Source organism: Pholcus phalangioides, unplaced genomic scaffold (genome assembly GCF_987345545.1).
Source record: "Pholcus phalangioides strain wild (caught in Gottingen) unplaced genomic scaffold, Ppha-v1.0 ptg000003l_1, whole genome shotgun sequence".
NCBI classification, from domain to species: Eukaryota; Metazoa; Arthropoda; class Arachnida; order Araneae; family Pholcidae; genus Pholcus; species Pholcus phalangioides.
Window position 1 is genome coordinate 5,628,837 of NW_028301596.1, and position 24,667 is coordinate 5,653,503.

Genomic DNA, 24,667 nt, shown 5'->3' on the forward strand with positions numbered 1-24,667 from the left:
TTTTCTCATATTTTTCTCCCCGTATGTACAAGTACATTTCAAAAGTAATCTCCATGATATTTTCTCGTTTGGTCCGTCCTCTCTTATATAGATGATCTAAGTTGAGAATTACTTAGTGAAGGTGCTCTTTTGGGTGTAAGCACCCATATTTTCATCAAATTTGACTAGATGAGGGTGGAGGATGTGATTTGTTAACTACTTTTTTTGGCATTTCATTTTTACATAGATTTTTATATTTTCCCCCAAGCTCAATATTTTTGATCCTGCCATTAAATGGGAAGCTGTTAGGCATGCGAACAAAGATATTATATAAGTTTCTGTTTTTTTGTCTTTGAGTTTTTTCCGGGAAATTCCTTCTATTCCCTATTCTTCACTGTAATCTGATAAAATCCCTTTTTTAATCTTTGCCACAGAAAACATAAAGAACATGGTTTTTGGTGTTTTAATGCAGATTATTTCTCATCTAGGACTGTGACAGACTATTTAATGTGACTATTTTTTTATGTATAACAATGGCATTAGTACTTTTTAGAGATCGGTCAGGTGAAATGACCAAAACGTTAGCGTTTTTCTAAAAGTTATGACACCGCATAACACAATGCTGAATAAGGAGAGGTCATAACTGCAATCATACTGTTGGATATATATCTGCAGTTTTTGAGAGAGTCCCCAAAATCCAAAATCAGCATTTTCTGACTGACTTTACTTTGTTTTTGGTGATGGGAGTCAATTTGACCTTTTTGATGATCGATTGGCGAGGCCTCGATTCAGTTTCAATGAAATATAGTAACCCTTGGGTACCTCATGATTTGTGAGATCAATAACCGCCATGTGTAGAAAAACATTGTCATTTATTGTGTAATATTTTCGTGATACTTCGTTACAATTCACATAATCTTGCTTTTCATGTATTCGACTTCCAAAATAGCAAATCTTCATTCTCCCAAGTTCAAAAGCAAAGTTTAAATCATGTAACTGTAGTTTTCTGCCCTTCTCAATCGTAATTTATCAGGAAATGATGCTGGTTATATTAACCAGGAACAAAAATCGCGTTACACAGTGTTATAGACCAAAACACACTCTACCAGCTCCGTCACATCCAAATCGCAGTGAATAAAATGGTATTTCACGTCAAAACATGATGAATATGTGAGACGAGTATTTGTATTTATAGTTCATAAATTACGCATTTTGTAATTCTTAATTTATAAAAATCACTTCCAGCTGTTGACTGACTGACTGAGATAGATGCATTGTGTCAGGGCGCATCGAGCTCATCAGCTGCCTAAAGTATGCAGCTCGGACGAGCTGGATGGGCACAACTCCAGCTACGATTTCAGTAAATATCATAAATTAAATCAAGCTTTATTTGAAGAAAAAAAAATATTTCTATAAAAATGGCGAGTCGGCCAAAAATAAAATACTAATGTCTCGTAAAATATGGGTCAAGTGCATAGTGACCCTAATCATGCATGTTGCGTGTTCTTCCAAAAGTGCTGCCATCTTTAAATTTCAAATAAGAAATTTGCAAATGAGCGGATGATTTTCTGTCTCTGATCATAATGACATTGATATCTGCCCAAATCTTTATCCAATAAGTCACTGAGAATTATTTTTTTCACCATTTCGGCATCAAACATCCGTATATACTTCTGGCTTATTTTTCCTTACGAGAGGATTAGACTCTCTCTCTATCTTTTATAAGAGTTTTCTTTTCCCTATAGTTTTTTCTCACATAATTATATGAGTTCCTTTTTATTGGTTCAATGAGTTTTCTCATCTTTATTTTATTTAGTCTCTGAGTTGTTTGTTTTCTTTCTTTTCCTTATTGTTTAGAGCTATTATAAGTGGTTTTTGAGGAGGAGACGAAAAGAGCCACACGCTGACATCTGATACCCTTCGGATCCCGATGCCGTGAAACTAATTAAAATACATTCATGAAGTTATTTTTATAATACTTTTTAATTGTCTCATTATGGAATATTTTTTTTAAAATCGGTTTTCTTTGCGAGATGTCATTCAAAAAACAGTAATTTCATCATGAGAGCTTTAAAATGCATTCCTGAATAAGCAGAAACTTGTGTTCCTATATACTTTGTTTTTGAGAGAGAGAGAGAGAGAAAATAAAATCGGAATTCTGGGCTAACTACACTCATGCTCAAAAGTTGAGCAACAAACTGATAATTTTTCATTGTAATAGTATGATGATCTGGGCAGAAATTACTATTGGAGCCAGCATCGACCTTCGTGTCTGCATTAGAGGTTCAGAGACGGTAGTGCACTATCGAGATGACATCCTTGTACCATTTCTTTCTGTCACGGGACCTGATGCAATGCTTATGGACGATAATACAGAAGCCAACACAGTTTATGTTGTTGAGCATAAGGTTCAGTCTGAAACGCTGACTCGTATGGAATATAACCACCCATTCCTTTTGAATTGAACCCAATACAGAGTATATATCAGACATCCATGGAAAGCATTCAGCTGCTATCTATGACATTTCCTACAGCGTTGGTGAGCTGTGGACGTCTTTCACTTGAATGGACCCTGATACCGCTAAACGCAAATTGATAACCTTATTATTGGTATGGATCGACGTTGTCGAGCCTGCGCATCCAGCATAGGTGGTCATGTCCCACATTGGACGACCTTCTCCATTGAACATTTTTGTGGATCAATGTATGATTGTTCTTTTCTACGGCAGTTATTCAACTTTGGATTTACTATTTTTTTGTAATTTTACCAAAAAGTCATGGGTGGAGATACGAGAGGGGGGGGGGGCAGCGTCAAAGGTGGAGTCGACTGATCTAATGTATATGTATATATATGAATCGAAATCATCATCATCGTGCCCCCAGCAATAATGACCGTGTCCTCCCCCCCCCCCCCATCCCTATTAGTTTATCTAAGTTTATCTCCGCCTATGCAGAGAGTGTCCTTTGCTTATATAATTCTATGGTCTGTGTAGACGTTAACAAAAGAAAATTAAAACATTAGCAGAATGTTGAAGGGTTTTCAAGATGTTTCAGAATATACAATATTCATTCGCTCATTCGTGGGGGGGGGGGAGTGTTTAGACGTAGGTAGATTATAGTAGAAGTAATGTAGTTAGGCCAAACAGCCCCGAAACCTTCCAATTTCAATCATAAAATTTTATTTATTACTACATTTTCTAAGACATAAGCATTGAAACGGATGAGCCAATGGAGCTTGGATCTACAGACCGCCGAAGCGAACAAGGGACTCTAAATTAAAAAAACACTTTCATTTTTTTTCTGAATTCTCATAATTTCTGAAATTATTTATTCCATTAAATACGAATTTCCATCATTTTTTTAATTCAGTGTGCGCATATTTTCTGCGTCGGTATTTTTCAGCATCACTAAACATTTTTCAATCATGTTTCTTTTTAAAAGTCGCTTTTAACGTCGTCTTTCTCTCCCCCCCCCCCCCCATCCCACACACACACACACACACACACACATCGGTAGGGACAAAAACATTTTGGGAGCGGGGTATCCTAATACAAAAACTCGTTAAGACGGCACTAACGAGACTAATGACGAGTTAAACAAATCGCGTGGAGTATCGAATTGTTGTTTTTTGAGTGGCTCTCGCAGCGTAACATTATGTTATCCTACATTGATTGAGTTTAAAGAAAATGTTTTTCAATCCAATGAATTTCTTAAACAAAATTTTTCGATATAACGATATAACTCATTAAAATTTGGCAGAATGTACATATATAAATATGAGGGCAAATTTTGAATACAAATCAGCCTTCTATAATTCGTTCAGAAACCAAGATGCCAGAAAATTTACATAACTCAGTTTTCGACATAAGTGCCGCCGACATCTAAGCACTTCTTTCAATGTATTGCCAATTTTTTCATACAACAGTTATGAAAAAAATGAACGTGATTCAAGCTTGATTTAAACTCACATCTGACCATAATATTTAATAATCAATTTCAATAATGCTCAAATCAAAATAAACTTCGGTCAGTGTTAGATTAATTTCTTCACTTGAGATGCTATCGTCAAATATTTAATTTCAATGTTTAGCTAATAGAAAAGGTATTCAGATTGCATTAATATACGATAATTATTAAAATTTATTCGCACATCGCAACACATAAAAGCGTAATTGGCATCTGCTTAAATGTTATTGATAATGGAAAACAATGCGTATAATAAAAACACAGTAGTGTGATCAAATTATATACAGGGCAGTAAGGAACGCCACTAGGCCACATTTTACCGGCGAATCGTTGATCCTAAAGGCATATTTCCAATCGGAAAAAAGGTATTTAAACAACGTGAAGAACTCAGATACGTCATTCATATTGCAAGAGAGTGTATAGTTATTAAAATACAAAAACTAGTCTTTTATACCATCCCCGTGTATCCAAAAACCCAAGTAAAAATTTGTTGCCCTGTCTCTTCTGACGAAAACAAGCAAAAAAAAAAAAAAATTCCACACTTTTAAGCGCAATAAGATACTTAAATTCCAAAATTGGAGAAAAATTGGATAGAAGAGCAAAAACTAACGAACAACGCTTCTTTCCCTAATTTATGTTTTCCTTTAAAACTTTTCTCCGATTTTTGAATTGAAGTATCTCAGTGAATATTGCAGTTAAAAATGTAGATTTTCTTCCCCCTCAGAACATACAGGGCAACAAATTGCTAATTGGGTTCTTGGACACATGGGAGATGGAATAAAAAATTAGTTTTTGCATTTTGATAACTAAACAACCCCTTGCAATATGAATGAGGTTTGTGAGTTCTACACGTTATTTGGATACATTTTCTAATTGGAAGTTTGTCTCTCTGGGATCAATGGTTCACCAGTATAATGTGACCTAGGGACTTCCCTTACTACCCTGTATACTGTATACATCATTTAAACATCCATGACGATTTGCGTGATTTAATATTCGAATATTCTTACTATGGAGGATGAAATTTAAACTATTGAGACGATAATCTTCAAATAACGTCGTGAACCATGGTATAATTTCAGTGTGAACTTGAATTATAGTGTTTTCGCATCTCCTCTCACGTTATTTAATAGATACATAATTTACATGTCGTTTTTTTTTTTCTTTCCCTCCTCCACATTTGTTTCAGGTACTCTCCACTGGCAGGAGACTTACTCACTAACCCATTACTCGCAAGTACCGCAATAAACGGCTCCGGATGGTGTATTTTCGTGTACAATTTGGCTCCCGATACCGAGGAGAACCTACTCTGGCAGCTTTTCGGGCCTTTTGGAGCCGTGCAAAGCGTCAAGGTGATCCGGGATCTCCAAACCAACAAATGCAAAGGCTTCGGGTTCGTCACCATGACAAATTATGACGAAGCATTGGTCGCCATTCAGAGTCTCAACGGCTATACATTGGGCAATCGGGTATTGCAGGTGTCGTTCAAAACCAGCAAGTGCAAGTCTTAAAATAAAGGAAAAACACGGGGAAAAAAAATAATGTTAAATTATTAATAATGATGATTAAAAAATAATACATTAAGAGGGTGAGATTCGAACATTGAAAAAAAAAAACCCGGTTCTCATTTTCCTATTCTTTCTCCTTTCCTTTAATTTTTTGCTACCTCGAGAACATCAAAATAAAATCCCTCATTCTTAATGCCCCTAATCCCCCTCCAAATACTGTTTTCCCCCAATTATATTCCCTCAATATATTCTTGGAATTCACACTAACTGTACCGCAGAAATAAAAAAAAACAAAAACACAAATTTAAAAATTAATAAGTTTTCTCAAAATTTAAGCTAATTAATAATAATAATAATTAAAAACAAGGATTACGAAAGACTTTGCGCTGTAAACAAAATTCCCATTCTTCCCGAATTTTAAAAGAAACACAAGCATGAATAATCAATGCGTGTATTACAAATGAAAGATTTAAAAATTTGATAGAAAACATCATAAAAAAAATGGAAAATCATAAAACCTGCCCATTCGAGATGGAAATCTACAATGGGCAGGTTGGAAAAACAACTAGGGTGTAAATATTGTTTCACATGAAAATTAATTCATTATATTTATAACCAAAGACTGCAAAAATTATTTATTTCTTATACGTACAAAAATTGAATAAATATATAATAAATTAAATAAGTAATAAATAAATAATAATTATTATTATCAAATAAATGCATGCTTTCAAACACGCATTTACTAAAAGAACTTAGAAAGTTTAATTGAATTTATACACATTAATGTGTTTATTATGTAATACTTTAATGTACAGATAATTCATAACTAAAATTGCATTTGCTATTGAGATTGATTACTTTCGCATTAATAACTTCCTAAATTATTTTTCCTGAAACAATAATAAAAATAGGATTATACAATGATCACAGTTATTAAATTAAAACTCAATTATCACAAAAGTAGTCTCGCATACCGTGTTATATATTATACACAATAAATATAAATTTTATTTGTATTCTGATACATGAAAATCGCATGATATATCTGTATAGTGAAGCATTCATTTATCATTCTATATTATGTATATGGCATATTATTTTTGAAAAGAATGTAAAAACCATTTTTCCTGATCTCATTTCACAATGGATATTTATTTTCGATCCGTCACTTAATTTTCTAGTTTTTTTACTATTATTACTTAAAATAAAAACATAATTTAATGCATAAAATTCAGTTTCTGTTTTTATAGTTGTTTTTTGCGTTTTCAATTTACCGCTTATTTTGATTTTAAATCTCTCTCTTTTTTTTGCATGATGTCTTATAATTTTCTCTCTTGTTTCGGTCATGTTTTCTTCTCGCATTTGTGGTTTGTAATTTATGATTTGAGAATTAAATTTGCATATTTATTTCAAGAGAGTTTTTAATTTTGTTTGTCTGTATGATTTTGTTTCTTTTTATTTTTGCTTGGACATGCATGTGTTTTTTGCTTTCTTTGAGCACGTTTAATAACAAGAATTTTTTCAAAAATATATTATAAATATCTATGATAAAATTGAAAAATTCTTTATAAATAAGTAAATATTTTTCTGCATATATAATGTTACTTTTAATTGTATTTCTTTTGAAATAAATTTTTCCTCATATTATAATACAGATTCCCTTTTTAAATAAAATAAAGAATGAAACTATTCTGAATTTTTTTTATTCAAATATGAATACAAGGAATATAGAAAAAAGTTTTGAAATTAAGTTGAACGTCAAGATTAAAATTATAAATTTTCATCAAAGTATATGAATTTATAAGATGACGATTGTCACTATGGTGTTATCATTTCTTCCCAATGAAAGATTCCATGAAGAGAAAAAAATAATGTATACTATAAAAATAATCAAAAAAAAGTAACTCGAATCGGCCGGGCATATTGCAATTGAACTTATAGAAGTTGGAAAAACAAACTTCATATGAGAAAATGTTCAACTTTATAGCTTAAAAACTGTTGTGATGTTTGCTACATGTAACAAATATGTTTTGAAAATCAGATAAATAACATTCAATAGTTGTAGAATTTTTAAGCTATTTAACGCATATAAATTATCTACATAAATTTATGATTATGGGAATGCTTTCATTGGGGAAACATATATAAATGTTAGTTATCAATATCTGTCATTAGGTTAATGAAAATGTGAAGTAGAAAATTATTTCTCGCTAAGATACAAATTTAATTTTTAAGTATTTCGATACAGTTTTTCTGAGTGAAAGTGGTGGTTTCGTGAGAAAACTAAATTTTATAAAGGTAGTAATATAAATTCAAAAAGAAAATGACACATGACTGATGGAATTGCTTCAAAATTGATAAATTTTATTTTTATATGTTTCCTATAATTGCAGTCTTTGGAATAAATATGTCATATTTGAAATGATAATCACTAATCATCAATCATTCTGATTCGATGAAGATATTATCCTAATATATATTGAGGTAACTTATCAATCAATCTAACCAGGGATCATATATTTGAAATAAATTTTCTCTCGATATGATTCATATGCAGCTGTGTAAACTGTTTGTAACAATAATAGTAACAATATATTACACAGGTAAAAATCTGCCAGAATTACAACAGTCAAAAAATAAACATGAAAAGGCAATAAACCATATACAATCAAAAACAAAACAAGAGAAAGTGCTAAAAATTGAAATATTAAAAAACTTGATCACGCATTTTCTCACGCATTTCCATTCATTTCAGACATGATGGAAAAAAAAATTATTATCATTTATCTGTTTTTTGCTAAATGTCTTCAACCGAATTCTAATTCAAAGCCACAATCCTATTTGAAAAAGAAAAGCCAAAAAAATAGATGAAATTCCCAACCTTTTCCTAAAAATAATCCTTTAACTAACCAGGAAAGTTTTTTTAGCTTTTATACAACTGGATGGAAAACTAACATTAAAAATATCTATGTAGCTGGTGCTCCAATATACAAACACACACATATATTATAATAATTTCCCTTCCCCCCGCAAACATAAGCAATGATATACATGAATGATGTCGAGGAGAAGGGAAATTTGTCATGCACAACACGCGCATGCTGATATTATATATATGTGTATGTATGTACATAACGTATTGTGTGTATTACACTTTGAACGCCAATCGAAATGTGACCAAGTCACAATCAATACCTTTCAACAGGGAAACGATAAAAAAAATATATTCCATTTTTATACGCTTCTACAAAAGAGTGTCTATATATATATACATATATACAGGCTTAGTAAAAATATATATATATATAATTATATTCTTGATCTTATACACTAATATACTTACGAATTCCATGTTTTCCTCCCCCGAAAAAAAAAAAGTCCCTTTGATCCTAAATATCCTTTTCCCTTGTTTAAAAAAAAAACCAAAAAAAAAACGCTGATCTTCCTTCCAAAAAAAGTGTCATATTGTCACAAACAGAAATTTCACATTTGAAATTTCAATTTATTTGAATGGTTGTAAAATTTCAATAAATAGAGGAAAAATAATGTATTTTTTCTTCTGAGAATCGCAATTGAATTCGAAGATCACTTTTCTGTTAAGAAGGAAAAGAAAACAACGAAATTTCATTACATTGATTAGGATTAGATAAAAATCGGTTTATCATGAGTGCATTGGTAAGCTTTTAATGCTTAATCATTAGAATCTGATATCAGTCTCAAAATGAATTGTGGTTTCTTTTTTCCTTTTTCAATTGGATATAGAGCTTTGATACGAATATCTGTAACGATTGATTTAAATTTCATATTTGTGACAATTTGGCACCATCATAAAAGTGAAAAAAAAGAAACACTCAAAGCGTTAAAACTCATCATAACTCAATTTTTCTACATCATACGAAAGAGAAACCCTGTGTCATATTTATAAAAAAGTAGTAACAAAAAAAAAAGTATATAAAAAAGTAGAATCTTTGAATCTTCTTCAAATAACTTCCGAAATGTTTTTGAAAAGCAAATACTTTTCCTTTTCATCATAATAATAATAAAAAAAAGGCAATAATATTAATTAAATAATAAATTATAATAATTAATATTATTAACACTTATAATAAACAGATTCCGCGAATACCAATACGAAGGTAATTTTTTAAACAGAAATGTAGAATTAGTAGGGGGAAAAAAAAACGGCACTGATAATATACATTCAACTTATTCTCATAGTCTAGATTGTGATTTCCGAATCCTGAAAATTCTGGGTCGTTTCATTGTGCATTGTACCTCAAAACGATGGAATTTCAGAATGGTATTATTCTGGTCTGTTTGCTCATTGGAATCAGGAAAAAAAATGAAACCTAATTGTAAAATCAACTCGTTCTAGAACAGGGCAATTAATTCAAAAATGAAGCATGAGGATGAAAGAGTTGCTCAATGTATAACCTTTTTTTTTTAAACTTTTAAACGGTTAAATTGGATGTTTGAAGATGATGAGTAGTGTATTGAGTTTTGAAAAATTACTATTACTCACAATATTTTCTTGATTTCCTCAATTCACAGCGTAGGCTACGAGAACAAGTTGAAAAGAAATTAAAAAAAAAAATAATAATTGTTGAACAGCGCTAATTGTTACACATTCCAATATTGAAAAAAAAAACTGTAAAAGCAGTGATTTTTGGTGCTTGTGAATATATATGTTATATGTATAAGAGAGAGTCGGAAAAGGTGTGAAAGACATTAAATGAGAAAGTAATTCATGCGGAGAAAAAAAAAATTATAATCTCATCTTTATCGAAGGAAAAAAGAAAAACAGTTGTTTGTTGTTGATAGCATTTTTGTCGCACATTAAATGTCGATCAGATGAATGATGATAACGATTGTCGTCATTTGAAATGATCCTGTTGACGGAGAAAAAAAAAATGGAAATGAATGCGGCGAACTGGTATCTTCTCGCATTTGCCTGGTTTGCGCGCACAATACGCATAATGTCTTGTGACTTTATAGTGATATGTTAAATAGATTTTTTGAATCTCATTTGCATATTATGTTACGGCTCTTATATGATTGGAATTTTTTTAGCCGATCATATGACTTTATTGTGGTTGTATGTGAAACGAAAAAAAAAACAAAAAACAAATCAGCACTCGAATCTCATTTTTACACATTATTTGATCCTTTACGTAATTCAGGGAAAATGCTTAAAAAAAAGTAAAAGACATAAATTGAAAAATTATTTCTCATTTATAAGTGAAATTGGTAGGAAAAAAAAAATGATTTCCATTTGTATTTGATAAGAATAACCACTGATGTATCTCATATGTGCAATCAAAAAAATGTGATTTCGCAATTTTTGATTTGCGGTTGTGAGCTCCTCCCGATCTTATTTAAATATATATATATATATACATATATTGGCAATTTGTTTGCGGTATGGTTTTTACAATTAATGTCCAATTTTTCATACATCTCGGTAAACCCCCCAATGGATACCCCCCCACCCATCCCTTGTGAAACCCTATGTGTGTGATTATCTATGTGAATCTTTTTTTCTCTCTCTCTCTTTGGGATTGCGGTATAAGTTGCTGAACTTTCCTGATATATTGCTGGAATTATCTTTCACGTCTTTTTAGGAATATGTGTAGCTATTATAAAAATATTCTTTTTCCTATGTCTTAATTAATTTGGAAAAAATAATAATTAATTAAGACCCTTCTTTTTACTTCGTATCGAGGAGAAAAAAAAAACGTTAGAGTCACACGAATCCTTTAGTCACCATTTGTTATAATGCAGTAGGTTTTGACCACGTAGGCTTATGTATTTACAAAATATTTGCTTGCTTATTTATTTACGAATGTTTCATAAACTTTGGAGAAAAAAGAAGAATGATAATTACATTTACAATTTTTCTAAATGTACCTTTTAAATTTAATCAGATATGTATATTTAGTGAGAACTTGGTTTCTTCTTAGATTTATCTTTGCACTTTGTGAGTGAATTGAATAAACATTACATTCCATTTATATATTATACATATATACAAAAAAAAAAACAAATATTATTATATACATAAATACATACCTTATATGCATTTCTCCCCCTTCTAGTCTAATTTTGAATAATTTGTTTTTTTCGTTTGCGTCGTTATCTCATAAATAAATTGTTTCCATTAATTCCAAAAAGAGTTACACCTTCCGTGGTTAAGTTTCGAGTCGTCGATTCCATTTCGTCTCGTTTGCGCTAAATCATATTATTTCTGGAAGTAAAAATCAATTCCGATTCCTCTTGAGATTCGATGGGGGAAAACAAAACCGAAACTAATTTATTTCTGACATAAAGACGTAAACCAAAAGAACTTTAGTGTATTGTATTATTGAGTGTCTTTCACTTGCATATATTGAATTGCTTGCTAATCGCTTTATTTATTATATAACAGTATATTTGATTCGATTTTTTCGATTTTTATGTGTGTGTGGGCACGTGTGTGTACCACATGATAGTAGTGAATATGTATATGTATATGTTTCGCCTGAATTTTCGCTCACTGTGTAAAAAAAAAAGAGAAAAAAAATGCTTATTAATCTTACGTAGGTAATTTAAGTCGTATGTTAAGCTAAGTACGTGAATTTGTCATTGTTGTCTTGTTTGATCAAATTGTGGTGTTTTTTCTCTTGACTTTTTTGGGTTGTGAAAGTGAAGATAAAAGAAAACTCTCTTAAGTAGATGATATAAACTAATATATATATAGATCATTCAACAAAGGAAGAAAGAAAGCGGACTCTTCATACCTATATTAAAATCTCAAATTGATAACTACGTACACAAACAAACGGTACACATTTTTTTCAAACTTGTGGTTGAGCAGAAAGATTTTGTTCGATAAATAACTTTTGAACCGAGGCTGGAGTATATAGGTGGGCCATAAAAAAAATGATTTACACAAGAATACACAATAATTTGCGAATAATAATGAATCTATTAAAAATTACCTGTTTTTTTTCCTATCTTGTTCGATGAAGCCACTTTTTTGAAATCTAACAGTGGTTGAATTAAAACTGTTTTAGAAAGAAAAAAAAAACCGAAATTTTCTTAACACTGTAATTAAATAGTATTCTACAGTTTCGTCTTTGCTGCAGAAATAGAGGAGAATGGTGGTAAAGTAAAAAAGAGTTGATTGGATGAATCCCTTCAAGCTATGCACTAATTCAAACTCCAGCCTCAATGCTTTTACTCAACAAAAAAAAAGAAAAAAGAGGATAAATTTTTTTTTGGAATTTATTAAATTCTTGGTTTTTTTTTTCCTTTTGATAAAATTAAGAAGGGGTGGTGAAATTTTTTCTGGCGATCAATGAAGAAAATTATGGTCGAAAAAAAAACATTTTTTTGGAAGAAACGGTGGAACTTTTTTGAGGAATCTTTTTCTTTTGGGAAATGAAACAACAACAACAAAAAAACAAATACCCTCGAATTAACAATTAAACGCAAGAAAGAAGAAAAACTCGAAAATATATATTTTTTTCTTTTTCGATTTGCCTCCAGCAAAACACCCTGCTTTGACTGAAAAAACAAATAAATAGTGTCAGGTCCGATCGGCCAATTTTTTCTTTTCGTTTTTTTGTCTCTAAAAGTCTTCTGATAACCATGATCATAAGGAAGAAGAAGAAGAAGAAGAAAAACAAAAAGCTTCATGATTTTTTGAGCTTGTTCTTTGAAACGAGCACAGCGTGTGGTGTATTTTTTGCTTTTCCTCCAATGTTCGGAGATGAAGATGTTTTTTGATACCGAAGCGCAAAGACAAAAAAAAAAAAAAAAGAGATTTTGTAATAAAAAAAGAACAAAAAAATATTATATTATATGAAAGAGCAGATCGTTGACGTGGAGGGGAAAAAACGAATTGTTTGAAAAGATTGATAAAAAAATGTTGTAATGCGTTGGAACTTTTACAAACTGAAAAAAAAAAAATAATAAAAATAATGATACAGTGTCCACATGATTAATATATAAAAAAAATTCCAAGCAGAAGCCAACGATTTGCTGCTGCTTTGAAATAAAAAAAAAAAAAGAATAAAAACTGCGTAGGGCGACTGTCTTGCAATATTTGTACTTTTTCCATGTTAAAAATTCAATAAATTTCCGCCTATTGGGAAATAAAAAAAAAAAAAAATGTGTATTTTGTTTCAATTTTTTACTCAATCAACAATTGTTGCCATTATTCAAAACAAAAGTTTCATTATTTACACAAACGCAAATTTCAGTTCTTTACACATGTTCCCATTCATTATTCATCGTTTTCCCATGATCGTATATAGTCAAACTGGGTTGTAATAACAACAGCGTTTCAACCATAGTGTCAATAATCAATCCCTAACCGATTCTCCCACAAGTAATAATCTAAGTGAGGCTCATAATCTAAATGAGCCTCACTTTTGACAACGAATGGACACAAATACAAAAGCCACAACAGACAAAATGCTCAACGAGATGGCTGAAAAAAGATGCCCATAAAAAATATGGATGTCGAATATACGTATGTCAATAACTATATCAAAACTACAGCAACCCAATAAGAGCAAATAAAAACCAATAATAATTATGATAAAATAAGTATACATACTGCCGATAGAAAAATTATGGTTACCTAATCTAAGAATGGGTAGCTTCTCGATTTATCTCAATATGTGTATGATATTTTTTCTGAACGTGTCAATCAGGTTAGAATTCACGAACCCTGGAGGTAAACTATTCATTTACTCACAACCCTATTCGAGAATAACTCCCTGCGACACCACAACCTAGAATTGTCCCTTACTAAATTACACTGGTGGCTCTTTGTCGAAGCAGTTAATTGACGATGTATTATTAACTCATGGTCCCCATTTTATTCATCCCGTTGAAAATTTCAAACACTTCGATCATATCTCTCCGAAACCTGCATTCCTTCAATGTAAACACACCAACTAGAGATCAAGTCTTGTGTGCCAACAAGAGCACACGTAGCTATTCTCTGCAACCCCGTCCCCCTCAGTTAAGTATATGTCTCTCTGTATATATGGTCTCCAAAACCTGACGGCATACTCCAATCCAGGACGAACTACGCCCGAAAAAATGGAAGGATCACTTTAGGAGAACGCGAAGAGACCTTTTTGAGAATTAAACCGAGCATTCAATTCGATTTTTTGACCACCGCTGAACGATGTTAAGAAAACCTAAGCCACTCACCAATAAGGATACCCAGATCGGTAATTCTAGTTACATAGAGAATAATAACACCATCCAACTCGCAAGTAAAACGTGGGTTGTTCGAACAAAAATCAGCGACCATGATTTTGTCAACGCTAAAAAGAATGGTCCATTCATTTGCCCACAGTACAATCAATTCTGTTTAAGTTGGTCTGGAACATAGTTTCCCAACCTTTTTTGTCCCATTGCTTCCTTCTTCAGAAATTTCATTTTTCCCATCGCCCCCCCCCCCAACTCAATCAAACCCATAGGGTCCTATGTTATACCCGTAGTTTCTACTGCCCCCCTGGAACATTCCATCGCCCCCCACGGGACGTTAATGTCCACGTTGGGAATCACTGGTCTGGAGCAACTCCCCATCGCTTTGATTCCCGACTACCCTCCATTAGCTTTATGTCATCTGCGAAATTGCTAACAATCCCATCGATACCCTGATCGTGAAAAAAGTACGCGGCTAAGGACACTTCCTTGAGGAACTCCATTTGGGACACCTGTCCAATTGCCCGTTCACCATAACCCGTTGTGATCTACCTCTTAACCACGATTCTATCCAATTCAGCAAGTTGTCCCCAATCCCAATCGCAAACGCTTCAAGAGTTTACCATGTTGTACCCGACCGAATGCCTTCTGGAAAACAAGATAAACAAGATAGAAATTTTTGCCCTTACCCGAAGTCTTAGTCACGTGATCACAGAAGCATTCCGATACACATTGTTTGGGGGTTCCCAAAGGTTTTTGAGATTGTATTTATCCTCTTTTGGAAAAAAGGTTGGGAACCGCTGACTTATGCCAATAATACTATATTTTCGCTGTACGGGGGAGGGGGAAGAAACAAATGAACCGCTGCTGCCACATAGTTTTTTTACCATTCTCGCCATATGCCTAGCTCTGACCATTGACTTATCACAGACACAGAGTACAAAAAGTTATTCCATGTACTATTATTATAACTCCATGACTCTGACGAACTTTTAGTACAATAATGAAAGCGGTAAACCATGTCCCGCTGGATGAGGACGGATGTTTGGTTCCTCTTCTGTTGCTCCATTCGACGGGGAGTAGTGGATGGTGGCGTTCTCTCGCAGGTCGGTGGAATCTTGAGCTGCCGGGATGTTTTAGCTGGTCTTGCGTGTGGGTCGGGGGCCCGGGGCCGCGATGCCAGTGGGCGGTCTGCCCGTGTTCCTTGCTGACTAGCGGGGACTTCCGGGAGCGTGGTTGCCGCTGCTTGGAGTGGCGTGGGGACTTAGTAGGGGTGGATCCTGTGGCTTGTGAGTCGGGGATGCCCGCCGGCCCGGGTACCGGAAGAGTTTTTCCAGCATGGCCCGACCGCAAGGTGGGGACTGCTTATATCCCGCAAAGGACAGAGCGGGGTCCATGTTCGGCGTTGGTGGTGACGAACTTTTAAAGTAGCCTATCGTCCAAGTAGGGTTCTTTTTGATATAACAGAGTTCTCAGCAAAAGCTACTTGATTATTTTCCTGTACAAAACCCCTGAAGAAAGAAATATAAATCCAAAATCTCAATCTTAAAAATGTTTTTATTCACCCCCCCCCCCCAATAGAATTTTTCTTTTCCTTTTATCAAATATTTTCATTTTTTAGGCCTTAGGCTGGGATTACACTATAAAATTCTGATAAAGACCTTTTATAAAACTTGAAAAATGTAACCAGTAAGTATATATCAGTTACCTTCGAGCGAATGTAACAAATGGGCTTATTGGTTATTTTTCAAGTTTTTAAAATATCTTTTATCAAACTTTTATAGTGTAATCCCGGTTTTATAATGCCAATTAACTAGTTCAGTCGTTCTTAACGTTTTTCAGACGCGACCCAAAATCACCAACAAGATCAGCCCCGCGACCCATGGGACTGCTTTTCGAAATTAGTGGAAGCAATGACGCAATAATTGCATTTATAAAAGTAGTGCAACTCCTAAGAGTTCGCAAGTCCATCCTTTAGAGTTCGACTCATCAAGGATGCCGCTGCGAGCTCAAGTTTGGGTCGTGACCCACAGCCCAAGAATCCGCGTCTGTAAGTAGAGTTGTACATCCCATTTCGGAAATCGCGAATTTGGGGGGGGGGGGGAGTTGTATCCATAGTTCAAGAATCCGTCTCTAAGTGGATTTGTGTGACTCATCTCAGACGGGCCTGCGAATCAAGCTCGGGCCGTGACCCCATAGCTCAAGAATCTCTGTCTGAAAGTGGATTTGTATGGCTAGACTGACCATATTTTTCTAGAGAAAAATACGTGAAATTGGGCTTCGGAATACGAGAAAATACGGGACATTGTCAATGATGCCAAAAGTAACCAAAGTCACCAATTCATTTTAAAATCACAGAAAAGTCGCCAGTCGAGGAAAATGAAGTGCCACTTCTCTCTCAAATTGCAGTGCATTAAAAACATGACAAATATGTGAAATAAATATTTGTAGTCGTAATTATCGTAATGTAATTTCTAAGTTGGGAAGATAATTTTAATCTTTGATTTGAAGAATAAAAGTGAAGTTGGCTTCGTTGAAAATGCGTTAAAAACCGGGATATTTTTGCAAAAAAGTCGGGATAGTTAAAAAAAAAACAAAAAAACAACAACACCGGGCAGATACGGGACGTATGGTACATATACGGGGCATATGTGTCAGGGGAAACCCATGCCTGTTAGAAGAGTTGTATGACCTGCCTCGGAAGCCTCTGCGATCCAAGTTTGGGTCACGGCCCATAGGTTAAGAACCCCTGAACTATATGGTGTAGCTGACTGTGATGTATCAGATGAAGAATTTAACGGTTTCTATGACGAATAATTTTTTTTTTTTAATATGTTCTTTAAATAAAAAATACCTTTGATGAAAACGTCAAATTTTAAGTCTGTAAGACGACCGACTAGAAAGGGGCGAGGTGGGGGTGAGTCCTTTCCGAGCGGTGGCGAAAGATTCCTAGACCATTAATATTGGAAGGATCTCCAATTAATACAAAAAACATGGAACATGAAGCAAACGACATTATTTCACGGCACATTTATAAAACAAAACCTTTTTCATATAATATGACAGAAGCCCCATTCCAGGGAGCGGGTATCGCCCCCCCTCTCCCAGACGATCAAATCTTTATTTTTTAATGCAAAAAGTATTTTAAAAAAATATTACAAGTTTGAAAGAAAATGCCTTTATATATATATATAGATATCGGCACTGATAATGCTATCATAATCAGTGCCGTCTTAAGGCGTGGGCATAAGCTTAATTCGTAGTACAAAAAAGTACCTTAACGTATTTCATTGGTAAATGATTACACAAATTTATTACACTTGCAACGCCTTGGCAAAGTAAGTTTTTCATCATTTTATTTCGGAGAAGTCTAACTATTATTTATTTAGGCCGGATTGTACGGAGGCCGGTTAGTCGCGATTCGAATAGCCAAGAATCTTCTGTACTGTGAAAATTCTTCAAGGAGAGGAAATTTCTTTAAATGTTCAGAGCCTTTAGCAATTTTTTCTTCTCTATCTTTTACCCGAATCCGCGTATCTTTCCTAAATATTATTTCCGACCCGCAAATTCGAAATACATAGATTCGAAGATCTTTTGTACAATTTTTTTTCTCCTCAAACAAATAGCCTCTCCAATATCGACTACCTCCCTCCATAAATTCCCAAACAACACTGTTCTTTTCGATTCCGTATAGTAAAAGAATCGATGACTTCGATAATGGCTTCTTTTTAACAAGATGTAAAAACTGAAAACCAAAAACAAACGTGAAACATTTCTGTTATACCTACCTCTTTTTTTCATACACCATCAACCACATTACACTAGTCATTCGACGGAAAACCCAACCTGAACAAGAATCGCAGCATGGGATTTTCAACCCATGTCATTTTTCTCTGCTCGTAACACCCATTTCAAAGTTCTTGACATTAAATCAATAAGCATTTAATGCCTATAAGAATTTAATTATATGCTTTATATAGTGTACCGTATTCTTAAAAATAACCAATCCATGACGACCAAGTTGATTCATATCATACTATCCGAACCACACCCTTCAAGTTGTAATAATAATCTTTACCACTCCCGTATACTACCGTTGAATAACGAAAGTTATTGGCTGTAATGGAGTTTCTAAAGTATATTAAAATAAAAATATATATTTTTTGTTCTTTTTCAGAGACAAAAATATTTTGTGAACTTAATTTCAAAAACATGATATAGAGGTAAAAAACAGTTTTTTTTTTTTTTTAAATAATGAAAGCTAGAGCTAGATGCCCATTGAAAGCATGTGATATTGAGAGGGAAAAGAGAAATAGTCAAAAAACTGGCTTGTTCAGCTCAATTTAATGGACATTTACTAAAAAAAGCACATGATATCGATTCGTAAAACCATCGATCCGTTCCCGTAATTGGTCCAAAGCAGCAGCAGCAGAGCCTCGGTTTGTGTCGTGTACCGTGTGCGTGTGTGTGTGTGTGCGTATATGAGCAATTTGAGGCAAGAATTATAATCGCGTAGTAGCGTGAAAGCAATTTACATGCGAGACCCCGACCTGTTTCCTATCATTATTTTATTTCTTTTTCTCCGCACAAAAGTATATTTTTTTCTAGATATTTTTCTTACTTAATAAATATGTTTTCCTTCCTTCATTTCCTATTTTTTCCCCCCCCCCGTCTCTCAATAATTTATTTATTTATTATTCAGTATTAGAATGCAGAGAATGTCCGAATTCAGAATTTATTTCGATATTATTCGATGTTTTCGAGTATTTCGACTTCTTTTTAGTCAACCATGTTACGAAGAATTTCTCTCATTGGTTATGGATTTTTTTTTTTTTTTTTTTTTTCAAATACAGTGATACCTCGGATAACGAATGCCTTGGCTTACGAATGTTTTTTTTCGTGATTTTTCTGCTTCAGCTAACGAAAATTTTCGTTGATATGGATGCGCGTGCTAACATAAAACAGCCACGTCATGAGCTAAATTTTGACTCTATCATATCAGAATTACTGTCACTCGATTTAGTTATTTATTTTTATTTATTTATACAATATTGTTGGCCCTAGACCTATACAAAAGAATGCGGTTGAATGAGACATAGATATCGTTAGATATTGGGCAAAAAATTAGTGATAGTGGGGGGGGGGGGTTGACAATAGAACTGGAAACTGGGGAGTTTGTTCCATTCACCAATGGTATGAGGAAAGAAGCTGTATTTAAAATAGTAAGTGGAAGCAAAAATTGGTTTTACTTGAAGGGGGGTGTCACAACCCCTAAAGTCGAATTTTCAAAAATAACTTCGAAAAATACTTCATTTGATTGCAAATAAAATACTAAAAATTTCGTGTCAATCGGTTAATTTGTTATTTCATAATTAAAGAAAGAAATTATGAATTATAGTGTAGACGTATACAAGAAAAAAAAAACGCTTTGAACGCGATTTTCGCAAATTGCCGTTTTTGAGCCCATCCGTAAGATTTAAAGAAAACTACTACCCCAAAAGTTCTGAAATTTTGCAGAAATGTTTATTCGACATGTGTTAGTAAAATGAGTTTCGGATTTAGCAATTGACTAATGGGAAGTATTTTTTAAAAAATGTTGAATTTCGATTTTTGAATTTTATATATTTTTTCAAACTTTAAAAACTCATAAAATTCTAACCGAATGATCAGACATCCAAGTTCGGAGTCCATTTTACTAACACATATCGACTAAACTTTTCTACAAAAATTCAGAATTTTTGGGGTAGTAGATTTTTAAGCTTACGGATGATCTCAAAAACTGCAGTCTCTGAGAAAAAATCGCGTTCAAAGTGTTTTTTTCTTGTATACGTTTACACTATAATTCATTATTTCCTTCTTTTATTATGAAAAAACAAACTAACCGATTGACACGAAATTTTTAGTATTTTATTTGCAATTGAATGAAATATGTTTTGAAGTTATTTTTGGAAATTCGACTTCAGGGGTCGTGAGACCCCTTAAAGGAATGATCGAGTCTTCTGGAAATGTGGGATTAATTCTCTTTTATCCACCTCGGAATTTTTTTCAACGTGTATCCCCACTTGATTTGATATCCCCGTGAAATTTTTTGAACCATTTCACGTAAAATAAAAGATACAGAAAATATAGAAAATGCATTGAAAAGAAAACGAGTCTATGTTTTCCAGAGTGCGTTTTCTTGCAGTGCAAGACTATTAGTATCAAACAAAAAGTTTGGACCTTCTAGGAGATTACCCGTTCCATCTGCGTAAATATGGGACACAAAAATGAGCTGACTAAATCACGAATGGGAATGGATGGGCACACCTATAAGACCTCGATTGGGTTGTATCAACACGAGCTTCAGTACACAACAGCCACCAGCTGTTGTGTACATTAGTGTAAAATAAAAAGATCTTCAGTAACTCTCATCTTCCTGTAGATTCTCATTTATCCAATTTTGAAGCTGTTCATTTTAGCCTTCAATTAGTATTCGTCTTTTTTATAGAATTCCTTGGTGTTTTAAAAAACTTATCCCTAAATTTTAGGCAGGACCTGGAACGGATCAAATGATTTTTCATAGAAACCTATGAGAAATCACGTTTCGGCTTATGACCGTGATTCCGGAACGAACCACCTTCGTTAGACGAGGTTTCACTGTACACCATAGTTTTATCGTAAATCTATAAGGTGAAAGATTTAAAAAATAATTATAATAAAGTATATATATTAAAATAATGTGACGGTCGGTGAGGTGTATACGGAGCGGCGATGGATTCCACTACGGACAGTAGGACGTGGATTGCCTGAAACACGACGTGGACAGTGCCGTCTTAACGCATGGGCCCACCCGGGCATGCCCGGGGACCTCAAGAGAAGAGGGCCCCCTCCCCCCAAAATGAGATCCGGTTGAAATTTTCTAGGATTTACCAGGTAGGGCCTCCGAAAAACCACTTGGCCCGGGGGTCCATGATACTCTTAAGATGGTCGTGGACGTGGATAGTCACAGACGTGCCCCATTTGGTTTCTGAGACGCCTTGACAGCTCACATCACTAAGGTTCGGATGCCCTATCACCACGGTAAACTTCGCCTTGGGGAGTTTCCCCCTCCCCTGGACTAAAAATAATTTCATCTTTCTTCCACGATCTGTTCAACATTTGTTTCTGTTGCTGTCCTTCCACTTGTCGTAGTTGGCAGGAATTCAAGTCGACATGGTCTACCTCATGTTGAGCAGTTTTAATCCTAGACACGTTTACGAAGTGGCATCGCTTACGAGTATTTCCCCCCGAAGATACTGAATTATAAACCAAATGTATTCAAAATTCAAACATTTCAAAAGCCAGAGTATAGCGCCAAAGGCAGCTGTATACACATTACTAGAAATTATAAAATCAGAAGAAAAATTAAAAGATGAAAAAATACAAAATTAAATGGAACAATGAGGCGGTCGTTCTCAAGGGGGAACCCCCCCCCCCATTGTTCCAAACAGCAAAAATGTTTTTAATGATGGTAAGCCAAGAATAGGCATAAATTTACCAACAGTTCCCCCGACATTTATGCGAAAAACAAATTTCCTTTATTTAAAATTTTTAAACACAGTTACAAAAGCTTTGGAAGTCAAAAAGCAAATATGAGAAAATGACATTTCTCCATAAATTTTCGATGGTCGTCCTGTTTACCCATTTTACATTGATTCCTGCGCGGAAAAACACCGGGAAAAATTATTTCGGTTAGCGAACAATTCGGTTCAGGGACCGTTCAAGTATTACGTAAACAAATTTTTAGCCATTTTTGACCCCCCTCCCCCTTATCAGCAAAATTTCGTCATCAGCTCTGCCCCTCTGAATCCTAACGCATATTGGTGGGAACAGAGACGTACACGGGGGAGGGTATAGGGGGCTCGTCCCCCCCCCCACACGATCAAAAATTTATTTTTTTAATGCGAAAAAATAAATTTTTTAATTGAAATTTCGGAAGAAAATACCTTTATGTTATTATAATCAATTTCTGTTAATTTCAATGCCATTTGAAGTATGAACTCAAAATTTATCTTTAATAAATTCATTGCGATCCACCCTCTAATCCATACAATGATAAACCGCATAAACGGCCTTGGCCAGCGGACCAAACATGGCCCTGGGACTATCTAATGCGCCTGCCTTTCTCAAACCTAATTTTGTAAAGATGAACTAAGCGGCACATTTACAGATCGCTTAAGTGTCCCGTGGTACAATTCCAGAACATTTAAGCGTCCCGTGGCATATTTTCAGATCACTTAAATAACCCGGGACACAGTTCTAGAACACTTAATCGATCCGTTACACATTTAGAGATCCCTTGAGTGACATGTGTTAGTAGTTTTAGAGCACTTAAGTGAGTGCGGTTCTACATCCCTCAAGTTACCCGCGGCACATTCTCAAATTATTTAAGTGATGCGTGGCACAGTTCCAGAGCACTTAGGCAGCCCGGACACATTTCCAGAGCACTTGGATCGGCGAAACATTTAAAGATCACTAAAGTGGCCCTGTAGAGCACTTATCAATGGGGGGGGGGTTATGGCGCACCGAGTAAGATGCCATTAAAAATATTTCATATTTTCGTAAAGGGTGATTGATGACGTAAGCATTATTCAAACCCCCTCCCCCCCCCCTTGTAATCAAAAGTCAGCAAATCGGAACCCCCTCCCCCCCATCGATGATGACGTAATACTTGAACGGCCCTAATGAACAGACATCAAAAAGGAATCAAGTTCGTAAACCAAGGGTTAACTGTATTTATATTTATTAGCGCGCGCACGCGCGCACACACACACACACACACGTGCGTTCTTAAAATGAAAAAAACACACATTTGAGCTCTCCTTCCTTTCTTATCTCATTGAAACCTTTCACTGTTAACACCACGAATACAAATGTTCCCTCCCCCCGCATGGCCCCCACAAGGGATGGGCTGGCTCCAGCCCTGGGGCCGGGATGATTTTCATCATTTTTTTTGTTTTTTCACGCTATAAATTCATCATAAAGGGGTCTGTGAAAGTCTGGTCGGGGGCCCGTAAAATATCCAAACCTTGGGGGCTGCTTCAGGATGTGGGGGCCATGCCGCTCCCCCCCCCCCCCCACGTTCACTTCAGCATTACATATAGGCGTCAGAACTTAAGGGCTGAAGGTCCTCCCCAAATTTCTGTGGAAAACAATACAATGTACTATCTCTTTGAAGAGGTGAGTCAAGTATATACAGCAACTTTAATTCCCCTCCCCCCAATATTTTCTTCCAATGACTTCTCAGCAGCATTAGTGTCCTTTTTTTAGGAGGAAAAATGACTTGAGTATCACAGTAGAGGAGGGTGGCTTATACATGAGAATATAAAATAGTTCAAGTTTGAAAACTCCGTCAGAAAAAAACATTTCTGCAAAAAATTAGGGGTAACCAGAAATTAAATATAAAAAAGACGATAATGTCTCGTAAAGTAAAGGTCACATGGTTAATCGAGTCACAATGCTTAAAATTTAAAATTTACAAATTTATAAATCATGAAAATCCTCTTCATCCACGATATCCACGACGATTCCAGTTCATGTTGCAAAACTGAGCATTTTCATAATAAGTCGGGACACCCAAAACTACGTGAATGTCCCGTAAAATATGACCGTCTCCCCAACTGTCTTCACTAGAAATTTCGATAAGTGTTTTTTTTTTAAATTAAAGCTAGTGTTTCGTTCAAATAAAATAAACGATATATTTCCATAGAAATGTGGCGACAGCAAAAAAATGAAGAAATATTACAACAATATCAAGTGAAAATGTCTCATATGGTCACATAGCATATGGCATGCAACAATTTTGCATACAGTTTAAAAATTTCACCTAGAATTTGAAGTAACATTTATTCTTAGAACTTTAAAGTATCAATACATAAATACATATAACATCTAATAAACGCTTACAGAAATTACTATTCTACCACGAAAACAGGAAGTTCGGTGGAGTTGAAAACAAAGTCATGTTCGGTTGAATATGACACAAA

At 34.4% G+C, this 24,667-nt stretch overlaps 1 protein-coding gene across 13 annotated transcripts in view; it reads left to right on the plus strand.

Moving 5' to 3' along the window:
• Positions 1–12,907, plus strand: part of LOC149087955 (ELAV-like protein 4) — a 96,289-nt gene extending 83,382 nt beyond the window's left edge. For all 13 annotated transcript variants that reach the window (XM_089243004.1, XM_089243019.1, XM_089242998.1 and 10 more), the window contains exon 6: positions 5,135–12,907. In XM_089243004.1, the coding sequence (XP_089099130.1) occupies positions 5,135–5,456 (322 nt within the window). In that variant the 3' untranslated portion in view covers positions 5,457–12,907. The remainder of the gene's footprint in view (positions 1–5,134) is intronic.
• Positions 12,908–24,667: the final 11,760 nt, after the last annotated feature.